This window comes from Podarcis cretensis (genome assembly GCF_951804945.1).
Source record: "Podarcis cretensis genome assembly, chromosome: Z".
Classification (NCBI taxonomy): Eukaryota; Metazoa; Chordata; class Lepidosauria; order Squamata; family Lacertidae; genus Podarcis; species Podarcis cretensis.
The window spans coordinates 8,118,443-8,146,289 of NC_137184.1; the positions used below are offsets into that span (position 1 = coordinate 8,118,443).

Consider the following 27,847-nt stretch of genomic DNA (forward strand, 5'->3'; position numbering starts at 1 on the left):
TTTTTAGAAGAAAAAATCTGCGTGTTATAGAAGGAAAAATACGGTACTCATTTCATTATGAAGAAGAGTTTGGATTTAATATCCCACTTTATCACTACCCGAAGGAGTCTCAAAGTGGCTAACAATCTCCTTTTCCCTTCCTCCTCCACAACAAACACTCTGTGAGGTGAGTGGGGCTGAGAGACTTCAAAAAGGTGTGACTAGCCCAAGGTCACCCAGCAGCTGCATGTGGAGGGGCAGGGAAGCGAATCCAGTTCACCAGATTATGAGTCTACTGCTCTTAACCACTACACCATCCTGGCTGAGTGTGAACAGGCAACTTCAATGACTTTACTCTGAGCAAAACCAAGCCTTATGAGGTATTTGGGTATGTTTGGCCTGGAGAAGAGATGAGAAGACTGCAAGGTCATATAACAGCCATCTTCAAATATCTAAAGGGCCATCAAATGGATCTTGGCACAAGCTTGCTTTATGCTGCCCTTGGGTGTAGGACTTGAATCAATGGTTTCAGATTACAAGAAATGAGATTTTGACTGAACATTAGGAAGAATTCTCTGACAGTGAGAATTGTTTGGCAGTGGACTCCCTGAGAAGATGGTGAACTCTCCTTCCTTTTATGTTTAAAAATAGGTTGGATGGCCATGTGTCAGGAAATCTTTAGTTATGATTCCTGCATTGCAGGGGGTTGAACTACTAGATGATTCTTAGTATCCCTTCCAACTCTATAATTCTGTATAAACCTACCTGTATGCAATCCAATAGGTCTAGGTAAAGGTAAAGGGGCCCCTGACCATTAGGTCCAGTCATGGACAACTCTGGGGTTGCGGCACTCATCTCGCTTTATTGGCCGAAGGATCTGGCATACAGCTTCCGGGTCATGTGGTCAGCATGACTAAGCCACTTCTGGTGAACCAGAGCAGTGCATGGAAACACCATTTACCTTCCCGCCAGAGCGGTACCTATTTATCTACTTGCACTTTGATGCGCTTTCAAACTGCCAGGTTGGCAGGAGCTGGGACCGAGCAACAGGAGCTCACCCCGTCGTGGGGATTCGAACTGCCGACCTTCTGATCGGCAAGCCCTAGGCTCTGTGGTTTAACCCACAGCGCCACCCTACAATTCTGTGTAAACCTATTTGTATGCAGCCCAATAGGTCTACCTGTGAGTAAATGTTAGTTGGCTAGAACCCTACCAACACACAGTCATCCTTCAAAAGTGTCCACTGAATTTTGCAATGCCGAGTAATTTGTACAAAAATGCATATACTGTGGTAAAGCGGAAAAAATGAGAAACCAAAATGGAGAGATTTCCCTGTCCCTCAGCAGTACTGAAACCAGGGTGTGGAGAAAAGGGTGGGCAGAGAAAGCAACATGAGCAGCAAAAGGCAAGTAACATACTGACATGTTGACAAATGCTGAGCCAAAACTGCTCTAAAACAAAGACAACTTTTGGATCAAAAATCAGGAGGCAGTGACAAGCACCAGCTTAAAAGAAGATTGCTCAATTTCATGGAGCTAAAGACTATCAATGGTTACTAGCCATGATGGTTATGTTCTGCTTCCATGGAGCTACTCATTTTTTTTAAAAAAAATTTTTTATTAAATTTCCATTTATCAAATCATATCATACAAATTATTCCAAATTATAACAATACAAATCATAAAATCCAAATATTTTGCCTAATTATAATTTTTTGTGGGGGGTACCCATGCTTCGAGATCGGTAGGAGTCCAATCATCTTATATTCCTGCTGCTTTGATGTTGACAATATAGTCACAATCCCGTCTTCCTCCTTGTCGTTACCCTTTTTCTTCTCAATCACCTCTGAGTTGTCTCCACAAGTGAGTTGAAAGAAACTCCATGGAGTTACTCATTGAGGCTTCTGGTTGACCTCTGTGAGAACAGGATGCTGGACAAGACGTGCCATTGGCCAGGTCCATTAGGCTCTTATTATGCTCTTATGACTTCAGTTTTCATCATGGTCAGTGATGTATCAGTGATTGGAATTGCAGTCCAAACTAACTGCAAAGCACCACAAGGTTGGGGCTAGATGACCCACATGGTGCACACACCTGCTCTAGCTCCTCCTGCTCTAGGGTTCTATGATAGCTCATATCCACATCGTGCATCAAAAAGCACTATGACATCACCTCAGCAGTCATGGAAAATCCTGGCAGGTTTAATTTGTTAAGGTTGCTCAGAGGGGTAGGTTTGTGAGGTCAGCACCCTCAACAAACTGCAGTTCCCAGGATTCCCTGGCGGGAGATATAAGAAGCCTTTAAATATACAGTGTGGATGTGACCATACTGTCACCACACACCCTCTTATCCCCCAATTTTTCTTGTTACAAGGGAAAACTCATATGTTGCCAGCTCCTTTCCCAAAGTTGCCTATAACTTCACAAAGATGATTTAAAACATGTGTTGTGTGTCCCATTGAGGGGGTGGAGAGCATACAATTAGGAACCTGCTCTGGAAAAAGGACTGACCAGTTCTGTTATGCCACTGGGTTGCATTCCATTGCCGTGGCTCGACACCAACCAGTGGGAGCAGTTATTGACATAAATGGATCTATGTGAAGGATGGCGTATGTCACAGTCATTGATTGCAGCTAATAAAATGCTGTATTGCAAATCAATTTAATAGAGCCCCAAGCTGTTCTCTGTCAGTCTATTTCTATTTATGACTCAGCAAAGTTAAAGTGAGGAAAGAATGCTATTCTAAAAGTGTACTTTCCTTCTCTTCCTCTCCCATTCCCAGCTTCCAACTCTTCTTTCTTTCAGAAAAATGAGGCAATTTACTTAAATCATACTAGACTTGAAGATAATTAAATGATTGCATTAGGAAAGGATTGATCGCCCTTATGAAATCTCACTGGCTCCTGCTTCTTGGCTCTCATTACTCCTAACTGTACATCCTGGTGATTATAATCTATTAGCAGACAACTTGCTATTTATGAAGGGGAGGCTGTATATGGAAGGAGGGTTTGCAAACTGGATAGATGCTCCTGGGTGGAGGAGTGCAATGCTTTGTTATGCACACAGGCACACTTGCACCCCTGGGTGGTGCTGGGAGGCAGCAAGTCTCATTACTGAGGTGAAATACCTTCATGCCAGGAGTCTCAATTTGGCCATGGGTGCCATTTAGCATGCTCAACAACTTTGGGTCTTCCTTCCCCCAAAAAAGCTCAACAACTCTGGTCAATTCAATGGGTAGATCACTGCCAGTTTATTTATAGTGGGAGATCGCAGTCTCTTGGAAGTTGGACGTCCCTGCAATAGTCTATTGGTTAGAAAGAAATTGCATTAAGGTTGCACTTTTCATACAAAAATGTTTTCCAGAGAGCACTAAGGGGGTTCTTTATTGGAATCAGCAATATGTAACTTGACATCTCATATGTGTCCCTCATTGTCTTGGTGCTTTCCAGTCTGCACTACAGGGGATCTGAACCGCCAGCAATACAAATCTGCTTTGAGTTAGGCAAACAAAGTGATAATCACTTCAGCGGCATCTGAAGGCAGGGAAGCTTTTTAAGGTTTAATGTTTTATTATGATTTTATATATGTTGGAAGCTTCTGAGTGGCTGGAGCAACCCAGTCAGATGGGCAGAGTACAAATAATAAATTATTATTATTATTATTATTATTATTATTATTATTATTATTATTATCAAGGAGATTGAACAACTCCCCTGTGAGGAAAGCTTAAACATTTGAGGCTTTTTTAGAAACAGTGGTGTCCAAACTCTTTTCGAAGAGGGCCAGATTTGATGAAGTGAAGGGCCATGTAGGCTGACCAAATGGCCAACCAAGGCTAGAGTTCTATGAGGGTTACAGAAGGAGGGGGGTCAGACTGTGCCTTGGCCAAAGGCCTGATGGAACAGCTCTGTCTTGCAGGCCCTGCAGAAAGATGTCAAGTCCCACAGCGCCCTAGTCTCTTGTGACAGAGCGTTCCACCAGATCGGGGCCACAGCCAAAAAAGCCCTGGCTCTGGTTGAGGCCAGCCTTATCTCCCTGTGGCCCGGGATCTTCAATATGTTTTTATTTGAAGACCGTAAGGTCCTCCGTGGGACATACCAGGAGAGGCGGTCCCGTAGGTACGAGGGTCCTAGGCCGTATAGGGCTTTACAGGTTAAAACCAGAACCTTAAACCTGATCCTGTACTCCACCGGGAGCCAGTGAAGCTGTAGCAATGTAGGGAGCTACCTTGTATCAGGCCAGACTATTTCACCCCTCTTGCTCAGTCCAATGTAACCAGCGTGTTGTCCTTCAGATGGTCTTGGACTCCATTTCTGAACATCCGGGACTACTGTCCATATTGGCTGGATTTTGGTGGAAGTTAGAGTGCAACAACATCTGGAGGGCTACTCCAATCTACCCTACAGCAATTCTTCATTATCTCAGCTGGAGAATCTTTGCCATCACCTGCTAGTCCATTCTCTTGGCTTGAGATGCTATTTATTGGACTGCAACCTTCTGCACACATAGCAGATGCTCCACCATTGAGCTATGGTATTTCCCAAAGCATTGTAGGGGTGAACTAGATTACCCTTGGGGTTCTTACACCTCTGCAGTTCTGTGATTCTACAAAAGCAGATACTGTACCAGTAAGCTATGCAGTTACACTGGCTTTCCTTGTCAGACCCACGGCTATAAAGCTTAACTTTCTTACTCCTGTACTCAGCATTTCACGCACACCCCTCTTGGCATCAAAAAGAGAGGCGCCCACAGGGGATTTGGGGTTATGAGAGAGAGGCTGATGGCCAGCATATTTGCTCAGGGTGATGTGTACCACACAGCCACAGGAATATTTGTGGCCAAGCATAAATTGGAGCCATTCCTTTTGACCTTTTCCTCCTGCAGCTATTTTTCACTAAGAATGTGGAGCACACTGTTCAATGGCTAAGAAAATGACCTGCAGATATGTCCTCCCCTTCCTTCCTTTTCTTACCCTTTTCCATCTGATAAGTAAAGTGGGTTTCGTACTTTGCTGTCACTCTAAGCTGTTCTCCAGATGCTGGAACTAAAACGGGTCCTGTATGCCATCACCCTCCACCCCCAAGTGGAACTACACATGGTCAGAAATAAGAACATAAGATGAGTGCTGCTTGATCAGGGGGAATGGTTATCTAATCCAGAATCTTGTTCTCGAGGTGACCAATAATATTTTGCCCCAAAATATTATTTATTTATTTGTTACATTTACCATATTTTTCGGCCCATAGGGCGCACCGGCCCATAGGGTGCACCTAGTTTTTTTTTGGGGGGGGGATATAAAGAAAAAAAATTATTTCCCCCCCAGGCGCAGGGCTGGGGTGGGGGAAGCCCGAGCTTCCCCCGACCCCAGCCCCCAGAACAGGCAGCTCTCTGCAAGCCGTGGGAGAGCTGCGCCCAGGCTTCGGGGTGCAGGCAGCTCTCCACAAATCGTGGGAGAGCTGTGCGAAGTCGTGCAGCTCTCCCACGGCTTGCGGACAGCTTCCTGAAGCCTGGAGAGGGAGAGGGGTCGGTGCACACTGACCCCTCTCGCTCTCCAGGCCTCAGCAAAAGCCTGCATTCGCCCCATAGGACACACACACATTTCCCCTTCATTTTTGGAGGGGGAAAAGTGTATCTTATAGGGCGAAAAATACAGTATATCTCACCTCTTTTGCCAAGGAGATCAAGGTAGTGGACATAGTTCTCCTCCTCCCCATTTAATCCTCACCACAACCCTGTGAAATAGGCTAGAAACTGAACCAAATGATACAAAATTGATAAGGATTGGTTAGGGAAGCAGTTTAAAATATGTAAAGGTGGATGCAATTATCTCAAATATTATCTCAAATTACGTTTTTCTAAAAAAAATAAAAAAATTCCCAGCTGTTTAACTTGCTACCTTACAAAAACCCTAAGTAAAAGCATTCTGAAAAATAGGCCTCGTTTTTTCACATCTAATTACCATTCTACTTTATACAGTATAGGGAGTGGGTTGGGCTGGTTTAGCATGAGAAATTAAAGGGCTACTTAGTAGAGGTAAGCAAATAAAAATAATGAGCTCAGCTTGGAGGTAGCGGTGAAGTGAATAAGAAGAAGTAGCTCAGGCATGGGCAAACTCAGCCCTCCAGATGTTTTGGGACTACAGTTCCCATCATCCCTGACCACTGGTCCTGTTAGCTAGGGATGATGGGAGTTGTAGGCCAAAAACAGCTGGAGGGCCGAGTTTGCCCATGCCTGGAGTAGCTTGTTTGACTGGTTTGCTTTCCTTCCTTCTCTCTGACTCTGCAGCCCATAGAATCATAGAATTGTAGAGGTGGAAGGGACTCTGGGGATCATCTAGTCCAGCCCCCTGCAATGCAGGAATAGGCAGCTGTCCCATAGAGGAATTGAACCTGCAGCCTTGAGAAACATCAATATATGTGTGCATGCATGCCTCTCTCCCATTAATAGCAAACTCAGCTGCTGAGTGTTGGCAGGAATGTAGCCATAACAGGGTCACTTAGTAAAAACAAGAGGAAGGTGTCAGCACACTTGGGGAAACCCTAACAATTGCAGAAGTACTAAAAAATATTTAGGAGTGGGAAAAGAAACCTCAAAACAGCTGCCCACTATTACCTTTATTGTTTATTCTGGTATGGGAAACTTTGTGCAGAAGTATAAGAGAAAATGAAGAAATTGGTAGGGTTTGAGTTGGACATCAGATATATAGATTTAGGGCCTTTGCAGATTATGTAGTACTATTTGCTGATAATCCTTTGGATAATATGAAGATAGTATTAAGGAAGATAAAACAATCTGGAGACCTAGCAGATCTTTACATGAATTCTGACAACAAAATCTGATGCATCAAGAGAAAGAGGGTCTACAAAAGCAAAATGGGTATTAGTGTGGAGAAAAAGGTGAAATATTTGGTTAACAAATAAAAATGCATTGCTTTCTCAAATAACTATGTTAAAGTATGGAACGAGGTGAAACAAGATTTATGAAGATGGGGAAGGATGAAAATCCCATTACAGTGGTACCTCGAGTTACAAACGCCTCAGGTTACAAATGCTGCAGGTTAAAAACTTCGCTAACCCGGAAGAGTTACCTCGAGTTGAGAACTTTGCCCCAGGGTGAGAACGGAAATCGTGTGCCGGCAGCGCAGAAGCAGCAAGAGGCCCCATTAGTGAAAGCACGCCTCTAGTTAAGCACAGTTTCAGGTTAAGAACGGACCTCCGGAACAAATTAAGTTCATAACTAGAGGTACCACTGTACTAGGAATGATATTAGCTGTTAAGATAAATGTAATACCGAATATGTTATTTTTATTTCAAATTATACTGATTATTGGTAATATGAGCTGCTTCAAACAATGGCAAAAAGAGATATTGGATTTTATCTGGCAAGGAGATAACTGAGGATTAAATTTATAATATTAACAGTCCTTAAAGAAAAAGGGAAGTTCTCGCTGCCAGATTTAAAACTGTAATATGAGGCAGCCTGTTTTATATGGCTAAAAGAGTGGATATCTTTAAAAAAATGCAAGACTGTTCGATTTGGAAGGGTATGTAAGGGATTTGGAAGAAGATACAAATGGCATGTGTATCTTTGGTATGAAAAAGTTAAGGGTACATAAGGGTACATAACTAATATCGAAATTTTAGAAACTGCTGTTAGAATGGGAAACAAAAGATGAGATGGTGAAGTCAGCAGTGATACATTGGGCCAAAGATCTAGGGCACAACAAAGAAATGACTGCATGGGAGAGACTTTGGAAAGTAGATTTGAAATTTACTGCATGTTATACCTTGATAGAAAATTATATGAAAATGATGTATAGGTGGCAACCCTATCCCAGTGTTAAATCTGAACCCAGGTTTGTGGTTTGTCTCACTTCAGACAAACCACAAGCTGTAACCAAAGTCTGTTCTTGGCTTACTGCTTGTGTTTTGTCTGAGGGAGACAAACAGGGAATTGTGGTTCAGATGTCATGTTAGCTCCCAGTAATGCAGCAGAAGCAGGAGAGGAATGAGCAGCCACAATTTCTTCCCTCTAAAGCAGCACACTTCCTCACTCACGTCATTAGTGCTATGTGCGAAGGAGGCCTCTGTGCATTTGCAGGTGCAGTCTGAAGATGGTTATGATGCCCTTGTGTAGGACAGCATTTTTTAAGAAGAAGAAGAAGAAGAATATTTGCAAAAGAACGCCATTTAAAAAAAAAATGCTTTCTACAAGGGAGGGCAGGGGTATAGTCTTGCCAATACCCAGCCATCTTGAGTCCCTTTCATTAGAATTCCTAATTATGTCCTTAAATGCATCCTTTGCTGACTGATAAGTCTCATTGATTCAGAAATTATTGCAGTGCATTTAGAATCCTGGTTAAGTGTTCTGTTGAGAATGGAACAATGGAAGTAGTCAGGCAGCAGTCCCAGGAAACAGGCATCAAAGAAAAGAGTACTTCCTGTAACTAGATAGAGATTTGCATCTCCCCCAACCCAGCCCCCACCTACTGTACATCATTGTGTGCTTCCTGAAGCAGCGAAAAGTTCTAGGGCAGTGCGACCTGGCTTTAGTTTAGGTTTAGAGACAGCACTGGAACCTCAAACATATGAGCATAGCATAAATAGAGGCTAGCATTTTAAAAATTAGGACTGTATATCTAATTTGTCTAAACCGCCAAAGTGGGCTGATTTGGGCAGAAACAGGCTTCGTGAGTTGGGTGGAGGTAGCCATGGGTCATCCCAAGTGAGTCTGGACCTCCCAGAAAAATTGGGGGCTGTCAAGGAATGGGGCACTGGATGGGAAGAAGGAGCTATGCTGCTTATACCTGTTCCCTCAGTTAATTCAGTGCCAGACCTGTGTTGGAAGTTCCCTGGGATAGCCCTGCCTAGGCTGAGGGGGGTGGGTCTGGGCCTCGTATCAGTTCAGGTGCACAACCCTAATGGAAGGGTCTTGGGAAAGTGGTTGTGCGAATAGAATAATCTCTGTGGAAGCAGGGACATTTTCCTTGCCCAGTTCTGATAGTCCTCCTGTTGATTTGAATGTACTTACTCAAATATAATATGTAAATACCATAAGAGGGTAAAATTAAGTCTTTGCCCTCACTTTCTGAGATCCTTTCAATTAGAAATGCTGGGAACTGACCCCGAGGCTTTCTGAACTCAAAGCAAGGATTCTATTTCAGATCTATGATTCCTCCTAAGGCTATATGAACGTCTGAAGCTTCTGCAAGCCACTCCTTGATTCATCTACTCCAGTAGGATATACATGAGGGCTTGGGAACCTATGGCCCTCCAGATGTTGTGGGACTACAACTCCCATCATCCCTGATACTGACTGTGCTTGCTGATGATCATTGGAGTTAGAGTCTAACCTAGTCTGGAGGGGTGCAGGCTCCCCACCCTTATTGTAGGTTTTTCTGTTAATGGAGATTCCTGGGGATGAACTGCAGACTTTTAGCATTCCTAGAATTGGGCTTGACCCCTGATGGTATTGGAGTTCTGCTTTCCTTAAATTGCCTCCTGTCTCATTGAGGACCTTGGTGTCCATTTCTTCCTTAATGTTTCCAGGCACTCAAGGGCTCAAAGAAGCTGAACCTCTCTGTCCACTCGGTGGGGCGGATCCCTGGCGGCTATGTTACTAACCACATCTATACCTGGGTGGACCCCCAGGGGCGGAGCGTCTCTCCACCAACTGGCCTGCCCCAACACCAGAGCAGTTCTCTACACAAGGACAGTGAGAAGAGGAGCCACCTCCAACTTCTGCAAGAAGGGGACGAGAAAAAGGTGGGTGATGCAAAGACCAGGGAAGGTGGGCAGTGAGCACTGGAGCCCTTCTGTTTAGTATGCTATATGCCAGGGGTAGCCAACATGGTGCCTGAAGGCACTGGTGGGCCTATGGCACCTGTGAATGGTCTCAGTAAATACCCATTCAAAAATACACAGTGCATAAGAGATGCTGCCCCTGCTCAGCTGATTTTTTGCACTTGCTCAGCCTCTCCTATGTTGCTCACACCAATATTTCCTTGGGTGCCAGGACTAGACACCCTTCCTTCCTCTCATTCTGAACAGAGGAGAGGTGCAAAGAGCTTCTCCCTGGGAGCAAGTGTGGAGGTGGTTGGTGGAGGTCCCTTTCCCCCACTGATGGGGGCGGTGACAAGGGGGCATGCTCACACTATTTTGTGAGTCTCTCTTAGAAACAGAAGCTATTTTATGACTAGCATCCACATTTTAATTTAATTTAGCATTTGGAGTGGCCTTAACGTTGCCTTCCTATATTCTGCAGCTAGCTTTAGGACACATCAAGGCAGTACCCCTAATAGGAAAGCAATGAACTGACATCTTCCCTAACCTGGAGCCCTTGACATTTTGGACTACAGATCCTGTCAGTCTTGTCAGTTGGGGCTGATGGGAGTTGTAGTCCAAAACATCAAGAAAGGTGCCAAGTTGGGTAAAACTGAGCTGACCCTTAAGAAAAATGTACTGCTTGTGGTTCTGAGGTGTCCATACGTACTTAAATACAAGCATGAATTTCCTCTTTTCCTAGCCTTTGCAAACTCTGCCGTTCCCCTTATCTACCCAGGATCTCTCTCTTGAGCATAGATGTTACAGTTGCCTTGGCTGCATAAGGAAAAAGAGTTCACCATTAATACATTGGACTGTTCCATGGTCAGGCATAGATTTTTCCTGTTTCAATCTGTGGAGAATGACCTCCCTTAAAGCAACAGTATCTACCCCATCTTTGCAACCTCAGCAGCAGTTGCGTCTTTGTACTTTTGGGGCCAAAGTTGTTGCCACCTGTCAGGGAACTGCCATCGGAAAGACAGGAGGTGGAGGGGCTCTCAGAAGTCAGGAGAGACTCAGCAGCAGCGGAAGGCAGCAGCAGGGGGAGAGTGGGGGATCAGGGAGAGAGAGAGACGAAGGAATGGCTCAGGGAGTCTTCCAGCGATAACAGCGGAGAAGTCTCAGGTTCTCCCATAGGTACACCCACTCCTCGCCGGAAACTGTTGCGCCGAGAATCTAGACGACGCGTTTCCGTCAAGGAGCTTTTATGCTGGAGTAGATTCCGTAAACGCCCACTTTCGGATTCTGCCAGCGATTGAGGGAGCCATGCTTAAGGGCTCCGCTAAAAACAGAGCCTTGCTAAGTTGAGCAAACTCTGAGGGACTAAGCTTTACGCACAAGCAGCTCATCATCCCATCACACCACCTACCCTATAAAAAGTGGTTTGCACAACCCATTACAGAAGATAACAACACAATAACATTCAATACAGTAACAATTAACTGCACACTATTAAAAATCCAGTTAATACTTAGTTTAATTAACTAGTTCGACAAAACTGGTGAACTTGATCTAGTGATATCAGCTTTTCTAAACCTGACAGCCATTTACACCTCCAGCACTCTACTGCCACCCCCTTGCCTCTTAACACTCCCTTAGGTATTCCCACTGCATTCCCACCCCCCCAGATATGCAAGTGCCCACTATGGGAACCTTTGATCTAAATGCCAAATCACATCTGCAACTCAGCAGGTAAAATATGTTCAAGAATGTTTCCATGGCATATATTCTTGCAGTGTATGGAGCAACAAATTAAAAAAATTACCTTTCCACAACAGGCTAGTTCTAGTGCTATCCTTCTATAGGGTTGCCATATTTCAAAAAATGAATTGGGGGGGGGGAGTTTTTGAGCTTTTTTTTTTACTTTTGCCCAAAGTTGTTTAGTTGTGTGTGTGTTTGTTTGTTGTTTGCAATATCTCAAAAAATAAAAATACATTTTTTGGAGCTATTTTTAAGGAAATTTGCCAAAATCTAGGCTTCCAACATGGGTTGTCATACATCCAGCTTTTCCTGGAAATTTTAGAGATTCCTGCCCAGACACTGTTTTCAAATGCCGTATTCTGGGTACGTCCGGGAAATTCCAGACGTATGGCAACACTATACTCAAGCAACAAAAGAGAAGGGACCACACCAACAGAACAGGTCGATGAGAAAGCTTTGCCAGAAGCAAATCCATTTAGGTGCAATTCATAAATTATTCCTCACATGTTGTAGGTATATTTCTTAGTGGAAATTATTCAGTAGTGAAATAGATGCAAAATTTGTGCCTTCTTTCATAACAATCAGTCACAGGAACATAGGAAGCTGTCTTATACCAAATCAGACCAATGATCCCTCTAGCTGCATATTGTCTACACTGACTGGCAGTGCTCTCCATTTTTCAGACCTAGGACCATCTACATGCAAAGCAGGCACTCTCCCACTGAGCTATGGCTCTTTCCCACTGAGGTAGGAACATATGAAGCTACCCTATTTGGAGTCAGACCATTTGGTCCACCTAGCTCAGTATAGTCTATACTGACTGTCAGTGACTCTCCAGGGTTTCAGGCAGGTGCTCTTTCCCAGTCCTACCTGAAGATGCCAGGGATTGAACCTGGGATCTTCTGCATGCAAGGAAAGTGTTCTGCCACTGAGATGCACCACTTCCCCAACTGGAAACTTAGGAAAGTGCCAAGTCGAACCACTGATGCATCTAGATCAGTACTGTTTACACCAGGGATGGAGAAACTCTTTCTCCCCATGGATCAGTTCTGTATGTACCTTCTGGGCCAGTTTTGACACTTAAAGCTCCTGAATGTTTCTTTGAAGCCACATTGATACCTGCCCCACTCCTGACATCTGGTATGTGTGGCTTTTCAAAAATGGCATTTTGAGCCAAATTCTGTATCCTACTGATCTAAATTTGGCCAATAGGCCAGAGGTTCCCCACTCCTGCTCTGTACTGATTGGCAGTGGCTGGTTATGGTTTCAGATTGGGGTCTCCCCCAGCCCTATCTGGAGATGGCACCTGGCACCTTCTGCATGCAAAGCAGATGCTCTAGCCCTGAGCTATGGCGCTTCCCCATACATTAAAGCATGCAAAAATAATTTCACTTCTATATATCTTTTAAGATCAATATTCAAGAAAGATTAATAGAATTCTGCCATCACCCACACATTTATCTCTTAGTATTTCCAAGTTTGGATAGGAAGGCTCTTGTTATTTGGCACCTGATGTACGAATCCTGTTGCAAAGATGGATTGAATTTCAATGGGACTCTGATGAACATTTAATCATCCCCTTTCACATTTGAGACAATCCAAGATTATTTCTCACACATCACGTTAGAGTCACAAGTGAGTTCTTTTCGATTCATTTGCTTTAGATGGCTTGGTAAATACTAAGTAAAGGTTTTACAAATGCCAGTAATATTTTCTTTCGCTGTATTCTTGTTTTATGCCCCTGCAGAAGCCATCAAGCTTTCTGATTCCTGCCTGGAGAATAGAATTCTTTGACTGAATCACAGACTTAAAAGCAGAGTCTTAGAGTTGAATGACATATTCAGGAAGGTTATGTTTCTGTGGTATAGCCCTCAGAGGACAGGACTGAATATAGAAAGCCATCAGCTCAGCAGAAAGCATAGGATGGAAATATTCATATGCCATCTTTTCACAGCAAGGATCTGAGTCAACTTGAAATGCCACACCACCCTCATCTGCTTGCTAAAGTGGTATAGTCCAAGGAAGACTGTACTATGTGGTACATCTGTTGGATGTTAGAATGTTGCAGGGATGCTGCCTGCTCCCTTAGCAGTTCAGCTATCTATTATCTGGGGGAAATGGTTTTTAACAGCACTCAGGACCTGCTTGTTGGCTTCCCATTGCTGCATCTCATTGACCACTGTGAGAACAGGATGGTGCACTAGATGTGCTTTTTTCCTGACTCTTATGTTCTTAAGCTTTGGAAGAGACTGGTTTCACTCCACTTTTCTTGGAGAAGGGGCAGCTGTAAAACAGGACTGGCCTGTGTTGTGCTGAGGCCGCCAACTTGGGTGGCTTAAAAGAGGATTGGATAAATTCATGGAGGATAAAGCTAACATCAGTTACTAGCCATGACTAGCTATGCTCTGCCTCCATAGTCAGAGGCAGTAATGTTTCTGAATGAGACCACAGGGTCCAGCTGCAAAGCAGACTGACTTCAGTGTCTCATTTTACCCCACTTAGAAAGGAAGCAAACAACAGACTGGAAAGTAAGCTTAAAATATAGTTTACTTACTCAGTTGTCTTGTATTGGTTCTTAGCTATAGCAGCAGTAAAAGCTATGCAGGTAAAATACTTACATTTACAATTTTTAAAAAAACCAATTAGATTTTCTATGTCTATGTCTATGTAAACTTACTAACCAGCAAGAATATGCATTGTTGGATTCAGTCCCCCACAAAATTTGCATTTGTTGCTCCATCTACTCTTGCCCACTACTTGCAAGTACTGCCCTCCAGGAAGGTTGCCCAGATTTGAAGCATGGAACCTAGCAAAGTATGCAGAACACAAATTAGGTTGGCAAGTTTTTAAAGAATCAATATTTTATTTTTTTCTTCTTTTAAATCAAGCATTTCATCAGCATTCAGTGCAAGGGAAAGCTACTGCAGAGATGGCAAGAAGTTATTAGTGAAGGCTGCTCGGCAAGATGTTAAAACAGAGGTGGTTCACTTCTGTCAAGTAACAAGCAAAAGATTTTTATTTTGTGTGTGTGGCTGTGATCAAAAGGCAGGAGTGTGACTCAGCAAGAGAATTAGGATATGTTTGTAGCAAAACAAAAAATGCGGAAGATTTTTGCCAGCTTCCCCCCATTGCCCTTCAGGGGACAAGCACAACACCCCAGCTGTCATGTTCATCAGAATGATCCCAAGGAGTTCTAAGAAAATCTTGTTTCTTCTTTGCATGTAGTGTCCTGTTCCCTCTCCTCGGGAGATGGGATAAACATTCAATTCAGCCTACATTTAAAGGCAACTCTACCTTAATGCACACTTCTGAAGCAATACAGTGGTACCTCAGGTTACATATGCTTCAGGTTACAGACTCCGCTAACCCAGAAATAGTGCTTCAGGTTAAGAACTTTGCTTCAGGATGAGAACAGAAATCGTGCTCCGGCGGCACGGCAGCAGCAGGAGGCCCCATTAGCTAAAGTGGTGCTTCAGGTTAAGAACAGTTTCAGGTTAAGAACGGACCTCTAGAACAAATTAAGTACTTAACCCGAGGTACCACTGTACTGAGAACCAAAATGCAGCCATCCGTTGAAAGTCATGCTACTCTGAATTATGCCATGCAGTTCTCCAGTGGAGTAATGTGTACTGTGGTAAAGTGTGCATTAAAATTCAGAAGTACAGTGGTACCTTGGTTTATGAACTTAATTCATTCCGGAAGTCCGTTCTTAAACCAAAGTGTTCTTAAACCAAGGCGTGCTTTCCCGTAGCAGCGGGGGACTCAATTTACAAATGCATCTCACCCAACAGGAAGCGGAACATGTTCTGCTTTCAAGGCAAAGTTCACAAACCGAAACACCTACTTCCGGGTTTGCAGCTTTCTTAATCTAAGTTGTTCATAAACTAAGCTGTTCTTAAACCAAGGTACCACTTTACATGAAAATAGCACTCCAAAATAAATGCATTATATAAAAGGAAATGTCTGTGTCTGAAACAAAAGTTGTGTGCAAATGTGTATATTAGGAGAAGCCCACATTAAAATACTGATGAATGTTCATGAGCTTAAAAGCATCATCATCATCACCACCACCACCACAAACAATGTTTCATTATTTTTAATGATTTTTAGTACATTTTTGATAATGTCTTCTTCTTATCTTGTAACAGTTCCTTATCTAGCACTGAAATTTCGTTTTCAAATCCATCCTTTTTTTATCTTTTTCAAAAATTGCATTTATTTGATGGTATTGTAGCCAGGTAATTCCTAGCCTTTTAAGTTCTTCATATTTTTTCCCCCATTTTAATTGATCATTTTGTTCTTCTAATAAATCTTTATACACTGTCCAATTATTATCCATATTTTTCTTGTGGATGGAAATTACCTTCACTGGTGAAAGCCACCATGGAGTTTGGGGCTCTAAAAGTGTTTTGCATCTTTCCCAAACCTTTTATAGGGCCTTCCTTAGTATATGATTAAGGAACCCTCTGTGGTTTTTCACTTTATTATGTTCCAAATAGCTGTGTCATCCAAAGATGTTATCTCACCCCTCTATGGCTAATATTTTAGTGTTTTTTAATGTTTTCCATTCTTTGAGCCAAATGACGCTTGTTGCTTCATAATGTAGTTTAAGATCTGGGACCGCAAAACCACCTCTGTCTCTAATTTCTGTTAATAATTTAGATTTTATTCTTGGTTTTTTACCTCTCCAGATGAATTTAACCAGGTCTTTGTGCCTCAGTTTTCCTTAAATTATCTCTCCCTTGCCTCTGACTTTCATTAATCACAGCTATTCTGCCCCATTCCTTTCTTCTCTCCATCCTCTTCCTTCCCTTCCTCCTCTTCCCTTCCTCATGTGTTGGAGGTTACAGGTCCAGAATGCAGGTTAAGAGGTTGAGAGGAGACCAACAAAATGCAAAACATCCCAGCAGGGTTGAAGGCAGAGATGTAGATTGATTTAAATAGGTTGATGTACCACCCTGGAGCGGGGCCTCAAGGAAAGATTGCACAAGTCATATAAGCAATTGTCTATTTAAAAATGTTTCTAACCGGCTGGCCTTAATATGAGGCAGAGTGAGGCAGTCACCTCCGGCAAGTCATTTGGGGCATCATGAAAGGGCAGCCAACTGTTTAATTTATTATAATTGTATTTCTTTACAGCCAAGGGAGAGGTGCCTGTGGGATATTCTGCCGCTCATACCAAAATATGTGCCTGGACAAAACACTGCAGTGTGCAGTGCTCCTGTTCAGCATTCAAACCAGGCAGCACATGCCCTTTCCCAGAATGCTCCATTGATTTTGCCCTCTCCAGTTTTCTGCCCTTGTGCCCCACTCAACCAGTCAGCAGTCCGTAACTACTAAACATTCTACATGGTCTGGGTTTTTTTTTTTTGGGGGGGGGGAGTTTCCCCCTACAGAGTCTTTGTATTTCTGCAGATCTTGGGATTTCCCCACATCAGCTAATAATGCTCATTCTCTTGGCAAGGATGGAGCTGAATTTGGATTCCTAACGATCCCCACTTGGAGAATGAGTTTGCTATCATTAGTATTAGTATTATTAGTATTAGCATTAATAGTTTTACTTCTATACTGCTTTATATCTTTAAGAAAAAAAACTCAAAGCAATTTACAACCAACATTAAAGCATCAAATAAAACATCCAGAATAAAGCATTACTGAAGAAAGTCAAATATAAAGTATGCATTCAAAGCAACAGAACAAAAAACTAAAATATTAACTTGAAGATTTCAAAATGGAACCTTACAAAGAACTACAATTTGCACATTAAATGCAGAAAAGTTAACAAATATACATATATATATTAAAATTTCAAAAGAAAGCAATACTAAAGGAAGTCAAATATAAAATGCATATTTAAAACAGCACAATTAAGAAGAGACTAAAATATTATCATGAGTACAGAACATAGCTGCTGCTTCTGTTGCCAGTCCTGCTGGTGATGGTTCAAGGTGGGCAGTACCTGTGGAAGCTCAGATTGGATGGCCTGGGTCTGCAGTAAGAGACAGACAATATGGTACATACAGGATAGGATGGTTTGGGATTCTGAGTGACCACCTTCTCCCATATGAACAAGTCCATGAATTAGAATCATCAGATGACGTCTTGTTGTGGGTGCCCTCACCTGTCACAGCTTAGGTAGCTGGCTGCCATGGACAGCTCCTTCTCTGTTGTGGTCCCTCAGTTATGGAACATCTTCTCTACACATATCCAACTGATTCCTTCTTTGACCTTTTAATACATCCATTGAAAACAGAATCTGCTCTCCCCCACCTGAAGCATTTGGTTGATCTTTTTTTTTTTTTTTTTTTTTTTTTTTTGATAATCTTTTTTATTAGGTTTCATTTGTTACACACACACAAAGAAAAGACAAAACCATTTAAGACAACAACTAATACAAAAAAGGAAAGATTTGCATTAAGCCCAATACTTATTAAATTAAATAACAGAAAAAAGTGACAAAATAAAGCACCGAAACAATGAAAAAAAAAACAAGATAAATAAAATAAAAATAAACTGATACATAAACACATACTTGCTGACTTCCTTCCCTCCTGATTTCGGGTTCTTAATTTTAAAAGTTTCATTTTTACAGCTGATGTTGGATTATTTGATCTATCTATTACATCGAAAGTTTCATAACAAGCCTGCTATATTTGGTAGGTTACTATAGTTACCTTCAATATATCTCATATATTTAATCCAGTCGTTATTTAACTTTGTATTCTTTTGGTTTCTAATTCTCTGCGTCATTTTAGCTAGTTCGACGAAGTTATATAGTTTCGTTTGCCATTCCCTCATCGTTGGTATATTTCTGTTTTTCCAATTTTGAGCAATTAACATTCTGGCCGCTGCTGTTGAGTATTGAAATAAGACTCTATCTTCTTTCTTAATTTCTTCTCCGATGACACCTAATAGGAAGGCCTCTGGCTTTTTCGGGAATGTATATCTCAATATTTTTTTTAGTTCATTATAAATCGTATCCCAAAATTTTTTTATTTCCTCACATGTCCACCACATGTGTATGAAATTGCCTTCTTTTGTTTTACATTTCCAGCAGGCCTTATTTCCAGTTTTGTACATCCTACTTAGCTTCTCTGGTGTAATATACCATCTATATATCATCTTCTCTAGATTTTCTCTAATTGCAACACTCGCCGTGAATTTTATTCCTTCCTTCCACAATTTTGACCATTTTTCATATTCTATGTTGTGCCCCAGATCTATCGCCCATTTTACCATAACATCCTTAATTTCTTCATCTTTTGTGTCCCAATCCAGTAATAAATTGTACATTTTGGATAGTAATTTAAATTTATTTTCTATTATTTCAATTTGAAATTTTGATTTCTTTTCATTCATTCCAGTTTTTTTATCTTTTAACCAAATCGCATTAATTTGATGGTACTGTAACCAGCTTGTCAACTTTCCCTTCAACTCCTCATATGGCTTTAATTTCCAGCTGTCTTCCGCTCTTATCAGTAAATCTTCATATGTTAGTTTCTGTTCCTCCATATTTATTTTTTTGATAGTTAGGATATTTACTGGGGACAGCCACCAGGGCGTTCTCCATTCTAACAATTTTTTGTTTTTTTCCCAAACCTCATATAATGGACCCCTAATAATGTGATTTGAGAACCCTTTATGAGCCTTCTCTTTATTTGCCCAGAGGTAGGCATGCCATCCGAACCTGTTGTCTGCACCTTCAAGATCCAATAAATCAGTGTTTTCCAAGGTTATCCAGTCTTTAACCCAGCATAGGCAGGAGGCCTCGTAGTATAATTTCAAGTTAGGGACTGCAAGTCCCCCTCTCTCCTTTCGGTCCGTAAGTAATTTAAATCTTATCCTTGGCCTCCTTCCCTGCCAAATAAATCGTGAAAGGGTTTTCTGCCAATCTTTAAATAATTTTGACCCCCTAATTACTGGAATATTTTGAAACAAGAACAGCATTCTTGGAAGAACATTCATTTTTATTGTCTCCATCCTACCCATCCATGAGAGGTTAGCTCTGTTCCAAACATCCAAATCTTTTTTAATTTCCTTCCATGTGGTCGTGTAATTATCTTCAATTAAATTTATGTTTTTTGATGTAAGCCATATTCCTAAGTATTTTATTTTTTTTACCACCTTTATCCCATGTTTTCTCTCCAGTTCTTCTCTTTCCTCAGCACCCAGGTTTTTTGTTAACATTTTGGTTTTTAGTTTATTCAGTTTAAAACCGGATAATTTACCATATTCTTCTAAGATCTCCAACGCCTTGCCCAGACTGCCTTGCGGTTCTTCCAAAGACAACATTAGATCGTCCGCATAAGCTCTTAGTTTAAATTCCTTCAATCCTATTTTAATTCCTTGTATCTCTCGTTTTGATCTTATTCTGTTCGCCAGTACTTCCAATACTATAATAAATAATAGCGGGGAGAGGGGGCACCCCTGTCTTGTACCCTTCTCGATTTTAAATGTGTTTGTAAGATTATTATTTATTACCAATTTGGCAAATTGGGTTGAGTATATTGCCTGTATTCCTTTCAAGAATTCACCTTCTATTCCTGCCACCTCCAGAGATTTTATTAGGAACAACCAAGAGACATTGTCGAACGCCTTTTCGGCATCTATGAAAATCAGTGCCGCAGGTATATTATTATTAATCTCCAAATATTCAATTATGTTTATAATGTGTCTCAAATTATCTTTCATGAACCTATTTGGGAGGAAACCCGCCTGGTCCTTATGGATTAAATTTATTAAACATTTTTTCAGTCTGTTTGCCATAATATCTGCGTATATTTTATAATCGTTATTCAATAACGATATTGGCCTATAGTTCTTAATGTTCAATTTATCTGTATCCGGTTTTGGGATCAACGTTATGAAGGCCTCCCTCCAGGACTCAGGTATCTTTCCTCCTCTTAGTATATTATTCATAGTCTCGCAGAGCGTTGTTACCAGTTCATCTCCCAAAACTTTATAATATTTTGCCGATAAACCATCCGGACCCGGCGCTTTCCCTAATTTCATTTTTTTAATCGCGTTCTGGATCTCCTCTATACTTATAGGTCTGTTTAGTTGAGATTTTTCTTCTTCCGCTATGACCTTTCCTTTACAATTCTCCAGATACCTTTCTATTTGGATTAGATCTTCTTCTCCTTTTTTATATAATTCCTCGTAGAATTTAAGAAAAATTTTTTGTATCCTTTTTGGGTCTTCTATCACTTCTTCTTCTACTTTTATTTTATTTATCACATTTTGCTTTTGCCTTTTCCTCAATTGCCAAGCCAATAGTTTTCCAGTTTTATTTGCTGATTCGAAATATCTTTGCTTCGTTTGCTTGACTTTCCATTCAATTTCTTGGTTCGTTAACATCGAGTATTGTGTTTGTAATATCTTTATAATTTGTATACTTTGATCATCTTTTGGATTCTTAATTAGTTTTTTTTCAGCCTCCCTTATTTGTCTAAGAATTTCTTCCTTCTTTTGCTGTCTCATTTTCTTCTTATAACTATTTTGTTGGATAAAGAAACCTCTTAGGACCGCCTTACTGGCATCCCATACCACTTCTAAGTTTGTTCCTGTATTTAGGTTCAGGTCAAAATATTCTTTTAATGTGGCTTTAGCTTTTTCTACAACCTCATCATTATCTAACAAGTATTCATTTAGCCTCCATCTAAAACCCCCTTGTGAAGTGCCCTTTAATTCCAATGTTATTGAATTATGGTCAGAGAGGGTTCTCGGCTGGATTTCACATTTTGTAGCTCTTAAGGTTAACTCCCTTGAGGTCCAAATTTGGTCAATTCTGGCCCAGCTCTTATGTACCTCTGAGAAAAAAGTAAACTGCTTTTCTGTTGGGTGCTTGTGTCTCCATATGTCTATCAGATCCATATTCTCTTCCAGGTCTTGGAATGATTTTGGTAATTTCCCTTGGTTTCGTTTTCCCCTTTCTGTTTGTCTGTCAATCTCTGGTGTTGGCACCGCATTGAAGTCTCCCAATAATATCGTCCTATTATTTTCTAAATTCATCAAAACTTGTTCTATTTTCTTGAAGAACTCTGGCCTATTGGAGTTTGGGGCATATATATTTACCACATTAATCTTTTCTCCTTGAAAGTTGATTTGCACCCCTAATATCCTTCCTTCTTTATCTTTATATATCAATTTAGGTTCCCATTTTGCATTAACATATATTACAACTCCCCTTTTTTTTTCTGTCATGGAGCTTATAAATTCCGTTCCTAAATTCTTATTTAACAATACATGTTTGTGCTTTTTGGCTACATGTGTCTCTTGAATACAGATTACGTCCAATTTTTTCTTTTTCAAAACATTTACAATTTTATTCCTTTTAGTTTTGTCATTCAAACCATTTACATTCCATGTTAGAATTTTAAGATTCATTATAGTATTTATCTACAATTAAGTCAGTAAATTACCAAATTAAGTTTCTCCGATTTAAATTCGGGTGGTTTTACTTTCTGTTCCTTCTTCCTCCTCACCTACTTCTTCGTCTCCTATCTCTCCCCCCCTCTCCCCCCCACCCTCCCCCCCCACAACCTCCAGTCCCGCATCATCACCCTCCTCCCCCCCTCCACCTCTCCCCCCACTCCTCTCCTCCGTTCTCCCAAGATCTTTCTCGTATCTGCGTAGGAATTTACTGACTTCCTGACTTTCAGTAATCTTGAATCTTTTTTCTTTGTAAAAAAAGGAAATCCCTTCTGGGAATTCCCATCTGTGTTGTATACCGTTCCTTTTTAGGATGTTGACTAGCTGTTTGTACCCTTCTCTCTTTCGAAGAATTCTGATCGGAATTTCTTTGAAAATTATAATTGGTCTTCCATCTATTATCAGTTTCTTCTGGTAGCTTTCTCGCAGTATTATGTTTCTCAATTCTATCGATTTAAAGATTACTAGACAGTCTCCTGGTACCTTTTTCAGTTTGTTTTGTTTAGATCTTATTTTTATTCTAAAAGCATTTTCTATAGCTTGTGCTACTTCTTCCTCTTTTAAGGTTAGCCACTTTGCCAGTTCTTTAATCATTTTTCCTTTAATGTCTTCATTGATTTCCTCCCCTACTCCTCTAAATTTTAAATTTGCCTGCTTTTGTTTCATTTCCATCAATGCTAAGTTGTCCAGAACTTGGTCCTGACTCTTACTCAAATCTTTAAAGTTCTCCTTCATTTTCTCAGCTTCTTTTCTCTGATCTCTCATCTCTCTTTGCATTTTTTTATTAGAGTCTTCTACGGACTTTGTTCGAGTCGTTAGCTCTTTTATCTTATTTGACAACTCTCCAACCACACCTTCTATTTTTTTATCAATCGACTCCTGCATCTCTCCTAGCTTCTTCTCCATGTGAATTTCATTCTGTTTAAATTCTTCTTTTATTTTCAACCATAGTACGTCTAAGTCTTTAATTTCTTCTTGTCGTGAAGTTTTCCTCTCTATCGGTGTACCTATTGACTTCTTCCCATCCTTTCCCGCCATCTCCTCCACCCCCTTAAATTATGAACAAAGTTTTAAACTAGTTTCTTATGACTCTCCCCTAAGGGGCGCACACTCTTATACAAATCTATTTAATTCAAATGCTTTACAGGTCTGCCTTTAAGCCGGCTCTGAATACTGTATTTTAAATCAAGTAAGACTACCTTATTCAAAACGCAAGTCCTATTTTTTTTCCTTGCAATATCTCGTCTACTGCTCAGCTAGTTTCCAGCAGTCAGGCAAAATTGTAGGCTTATTAACCACTCCACTATTTGGTAGTACACTACCACCTGGAAGTTGTTACACTTGCGTGTTAGGGGAGCACTCAAAGAAAGAAAGAAAAAAAAGAGATATTAATTAAGAAAAAAGAGGGGTAGGGGAAAGAGGTAGGGAAGGGGGGTGGCCTGGGGATATAGGATCAGGAAAGGTGAGAAAGGCAGAGGGGAGAAAACAGAAACCCAGAATTAAATAAATGAAAAAGTTGTGGTTATGTTCCCTTCCTTTGGTTAGACTTCAGCCACTTGTTTGGCCTAATCCATTTTCACGTACTGGGAGTGGTTGTTGAGAAAATTCTCCAGGTTGTGCTCTTGTCAGATTTAGAAAGGGGAGAGGGGGAGGGCGGAGACAAAGAGGGAAAGCGGAGAAGAAGCTAAACGGAGGGAGGGGCAGGGGAAGGATCCAAGGAACCAGAGGATTCAGAAATTTCAAAAAGAGGTGGTGCGTCAAAGGAGAGAGAAGAGTTTAAATTTGGAACCTTTCGAAGTCTCTTTATAGTCCACAAGAAATTCAGGTCCCGTTGTAGTCTGCCAATAGTCCACGGAAAAGAGAAAACAAGTTTCCTGGCTTTGCGCTTCTCTACTGGAGCCTTCAGGTCACAATTATCTTTTATTAATCCAACAAAAGGAGAGGGGTCGTAAGTGAGGCTTCTGTTTCTCTGAGAACATTGATCCGCTCACGGGTCAGTTGAAACCTGGCAGCGTTGTTGCAATGTAGCAGCCTCCGTCGCGCGGGTTATTTTTCCAGATATAATCCTTTTAATTAGGTCCCTTACGGACCGGCGGAGTACAATAAAGACCAACTGGGTTACTGTAATTCAGAAGCGAGCTCTAGCGGATCATATGGACGTGGGTCTTATTCAAATATTCCCTCCCGTTGTTAAGAAAAAAAGCAGAAGATAGAAAACCGCACGATCTATAAAGGAGGAGGAATAGAAAAGAAAAAAAAACCGCCAGCCAGGCAGGGGGAAAAGGGAGGTATACTCAGTTCAACACCATTTACTTCGGGTCTTTTGCTCCGCTCTCCCCTTCCCCCTCTTGTTTCTTCCACTCCCGAACTATATCTTTCAGTAACCCTTTATATCCTCCTCTTATATCCGCCACACTTCTTCGCTTCACCCAAAATGCAACAAAGTCTTTAAAGTTTTCTTTAGTTTAGCTACTTTCTTTCAGTTATTTTCTCGCCCCGCTGAGCTACCGGCAGGGACTTTCGCTTTTCTATTGCTACAGCGGGCGAATAGCTGATTCATTGTTTCACTCTTCCGATTTCGGTTTCAGCGCCATCTTAAATCCGAAAAAACAGGTCGAGCTCTTTTGTTTAATCTCTTAACATCCTTCGCTCCTTGGTTTCTGTCTTTCAAATTTCAGTCCCCACGTTTGTCACACACCACCAAGGGCATCTGGATTTAAATTTGCAGAGGTTTGACGCTTTTTCAAAGGGAGCTAGAGGCATTACCGCATGGGGCTCGCAGAGCTTACCGGAACGCGTTTCTCGATCCCGTCGCTTCCCGGACTTTCTCCAAAAAAAAATTAGAGAAACCCGAGAGAGCTTCTGGACCACTCCAACGCTGCTGGCTGCGCTTCTCTCAAGGGGGCCCCCCTTGAGATTTGGGGTCGCAGTGCCTATGCGTTGCCCCTCCAAAACCCCATGAAGTACGGAGAGCCTTCTCCGCGCTCCCTCACTGCTAGCGCTCCAAACCGGAAGTCAGCATTTGGTTGATCTTAATAATTATTGGAAGGTCAGTGGTTCGAATCCGCTCGATGGTGGTGAACGCCTGTTGCTCTGTCCCAGCTTCTGCCAACCTAGCAGTTTGGAAGCATACCAGTGCAAGTAGATAAATAGGTACCGCTCTGACGGGAAGGTAAACAGCATTTCCATGTGCGCTGTGGTTTCCGTCATGGTTGTTCCATTGCACCAGAAGTAGTTTAGTCATGCTGGCCACATGATCTGGAAAGTTGCTGTGGACAAAGACCAGCTCCCTTGGTCTGAAAACAAGATGAGCACAACACCCCATAGTCACCTTTGACTGGATTTAACCATCCAGGGGTCCTTTACCTTTACCATATATATGTATACATATAAAATGAAATCTAAGATAAAAGAAATTCCTCAATGTTCTGAGCTACATGATGGTTGTGTGACCAGTTTTCAGCCTTGCTCTGGCCTGAGACTTGCTGAGTGTTTTTTGTGGGCAATCAGTGAGAAAACTGCAGACTTACCCTTGAAATGTACCCCTGGATAAGAAACAAATAGACAAATAGGTCCATGGGCTTTTGTGCTAGGCACTTACATACTTGACTTGAATGTCACAATCCACTGATCTCTCTTCTCCCCTCCTTAAGCATGGAAGAGACAAGCGTTCATTTGCTCTTGCAGACTTGCTCTTTTTCCCAAGCCACTTGGATTGGGGAGAACTGGCAATTTCCTCCATTTGCAGCCTAGACCTGTCAGTCAAAAAGAAGGTCTCTCTCCTTGCTCTTGATCCAAATGTGTAAGCTAAAGATGTAAGTTTTTGGCTTTGCAAGGTTGTTCCTTTTTCACCTCCCCCACAATAAAGCTCAGAGTCATTGTTTCACTTTTCACTCACACTTGTCTGCAGCTTCTTTTTAAATGTCTGGATTGCCAAATTTCACAAAGCTTTTAAACTGGTGTCCACCTTGTTACAGAGCCTGCCTTGCCTTGTAAAAGTCTAAAATCCCTCCAAGGCACCCTGCCTCAGTTTGTTATTCAGGATTCTTAGGAGTTCTTTTGCACACTTCTGGTGTATGCATGCTCAGAGCTGACTACATCAGTGGTACAATTCAAGGTCAGAGTGAGAAGAATGTTCCTAACAGTTCCCTCCATTCTTTCTCTCTGTGGCATCAGTTGCCTAGTTTCTCAGCATTGTTTAGGTGATCAGATCAGATCTTACTAATGTAGGAAGCTGTCATATACCAACTCAGACTATTCATCCACCTACTTCAGTATTGTCTACACTAACTGGCAGTGACTCTCCAGGGTTTCAGCCATACCTGGAGATGTTGGGGATTGAACCTGGGACCTTCTGCATGTAAAGCTGCAACCACAGCCCTTCCCCAAAGCTGATGCTGCTTGGCAGCGTTGACATCAGGTGGATGAAGGTAGATCATCCAATGGTGAGCTGGAAGCACAAAGGAATCATGGGATGTATTCTTCTTTCTTCTTTGGCGATCACTCATAGCTAAGTAAGACTGTCTTCCATGAACACGGTCTTAACAGTGAATCCGTAAGTGACTGTGGAGGCCAATTCTGGATCCACACGTCCTTCCACAGTGGGGTCTAGCCCGTCTTCCTTTTGGTGATGAGCAGAGCTGCTCAACTGCCTCATTCCTTGAGTCAGAGCAACTGAATCTGTATCCACCACCCATGTGCTGGTTCATGACTAGGGGATTCCAGATTTTCATGGTCCTGCCCCTGTTACCATTTGCCGATCGCCATGGGATTTTTTTGGTTTTGGTTTTGGGATGGGTTTTTAGAAGATGCCTGTGTGTTAATTTTTTTTATGTGTGTAGATCAGTGCACACTGACCAACGCTCAGTCTTCGCAGTAAGGCTCTATTCTGATGGCGTGAGTACCACAATGACCTGTAGATTCATATCTGCTGCAGCCTTCATCCACCTTCACAGCCATTGTAACATACCGCTTGTTATCATCTGCCTGCTCTGCCATTGAGGACTCCTTGGATCATTTTTTTGTCTAGCTCCTCCTCGTTGAACTTCTGTCTTGGGTGACCCTGCTGGGAATGTGAGACTCCTGATGGCTTCACTCACAAGGGTCATAGGAACATGCAAGCCTACTCACCATGACAAGGTGATGATCCAGCGAATGAGTGGATGTATTAACATCCACACCTGCACCCCATCACCAATCACTATCTAGTTCTGCTAGGCACATACAATTCTTTACCTTCTATGCTACAGGGGCTTGAATCTGGAGTACGTGGTTCAGGTGCTAGCTACCTGGCCCACTACATCAACACAGCTGTTAATCAGGTAAAGAACTGCAGGAATATGAAGCTAGTGATAATATTGTATCTGTATGGTAATCTTCCTGACCTTGGGTTCCATGTGTTCTCAGAAGACAGCAATGCTCCTGAATACCATTTGCAGGAAAGTGCAGGAAAAGGGAGTGTATTTGTGCTTGGGTTCTGCTTGTGGGCTTCCCATGGGCATCTCATTCAGAACAGATGCTGATCCAGCAAGTCTCTTTTGTCCAGGGCCAGCCCACCCATGAGGCAAAGTGAGGTGACTTCCTCAGACACAGCAGATCTCAGTGTGGATCTTTATTCCCCACTTATTCCTGGTGCATAGCTTTACTCACCCCTTCCTTGGTGAGGAGGGAGGAACAATTTTGTGTTTTGCCTCCGGTGCCAAAATGTCTTGGGCTGACCCTGCTTCTGATGTTCTTAAATCCAATCCTTTGCCACTGCTGGTCATAAATTCCAGTCCTCTGAAATCAGCTGTACTCTCTGATTGTCAGCTGCTCATCACTGAAGGAGACAACTATCCCATGGGCTAGGGGTGCAGAATCATTCTCAGCCCAAGGCCTCCATGCCCTTCTTGACAATCTTCTGAGGGACACATAAGGA

At 41.9% G+C, this 27,847-nt stretch overlaps 1 protein-coding gene across 3 annotated transcripts in view; it reads left to right on the plus strand.

Moving 5' to 3' along the window:
• The window catches only part of WHRN (whirlin), a 123,340-nt gene that overhangs the window by 29,013 nt on the left and 66,480 nt on the right, over window positions 1-27,847 (plus strand). For all 3 annotated transcript variants that reach the window (XM_079962017.1, XM_079962015.1, XM_079962016.1), the window contains exon 2: window positions 9,526-9,741. In XM_079962017.1, coding sequence (XP_079818143.1) covers window positions 9,526-9,741 — 216 coding nt within the window. The remainder of the gene's footprint in view (window positions 1-9,525; window positions 9,742-27,847) is intronic.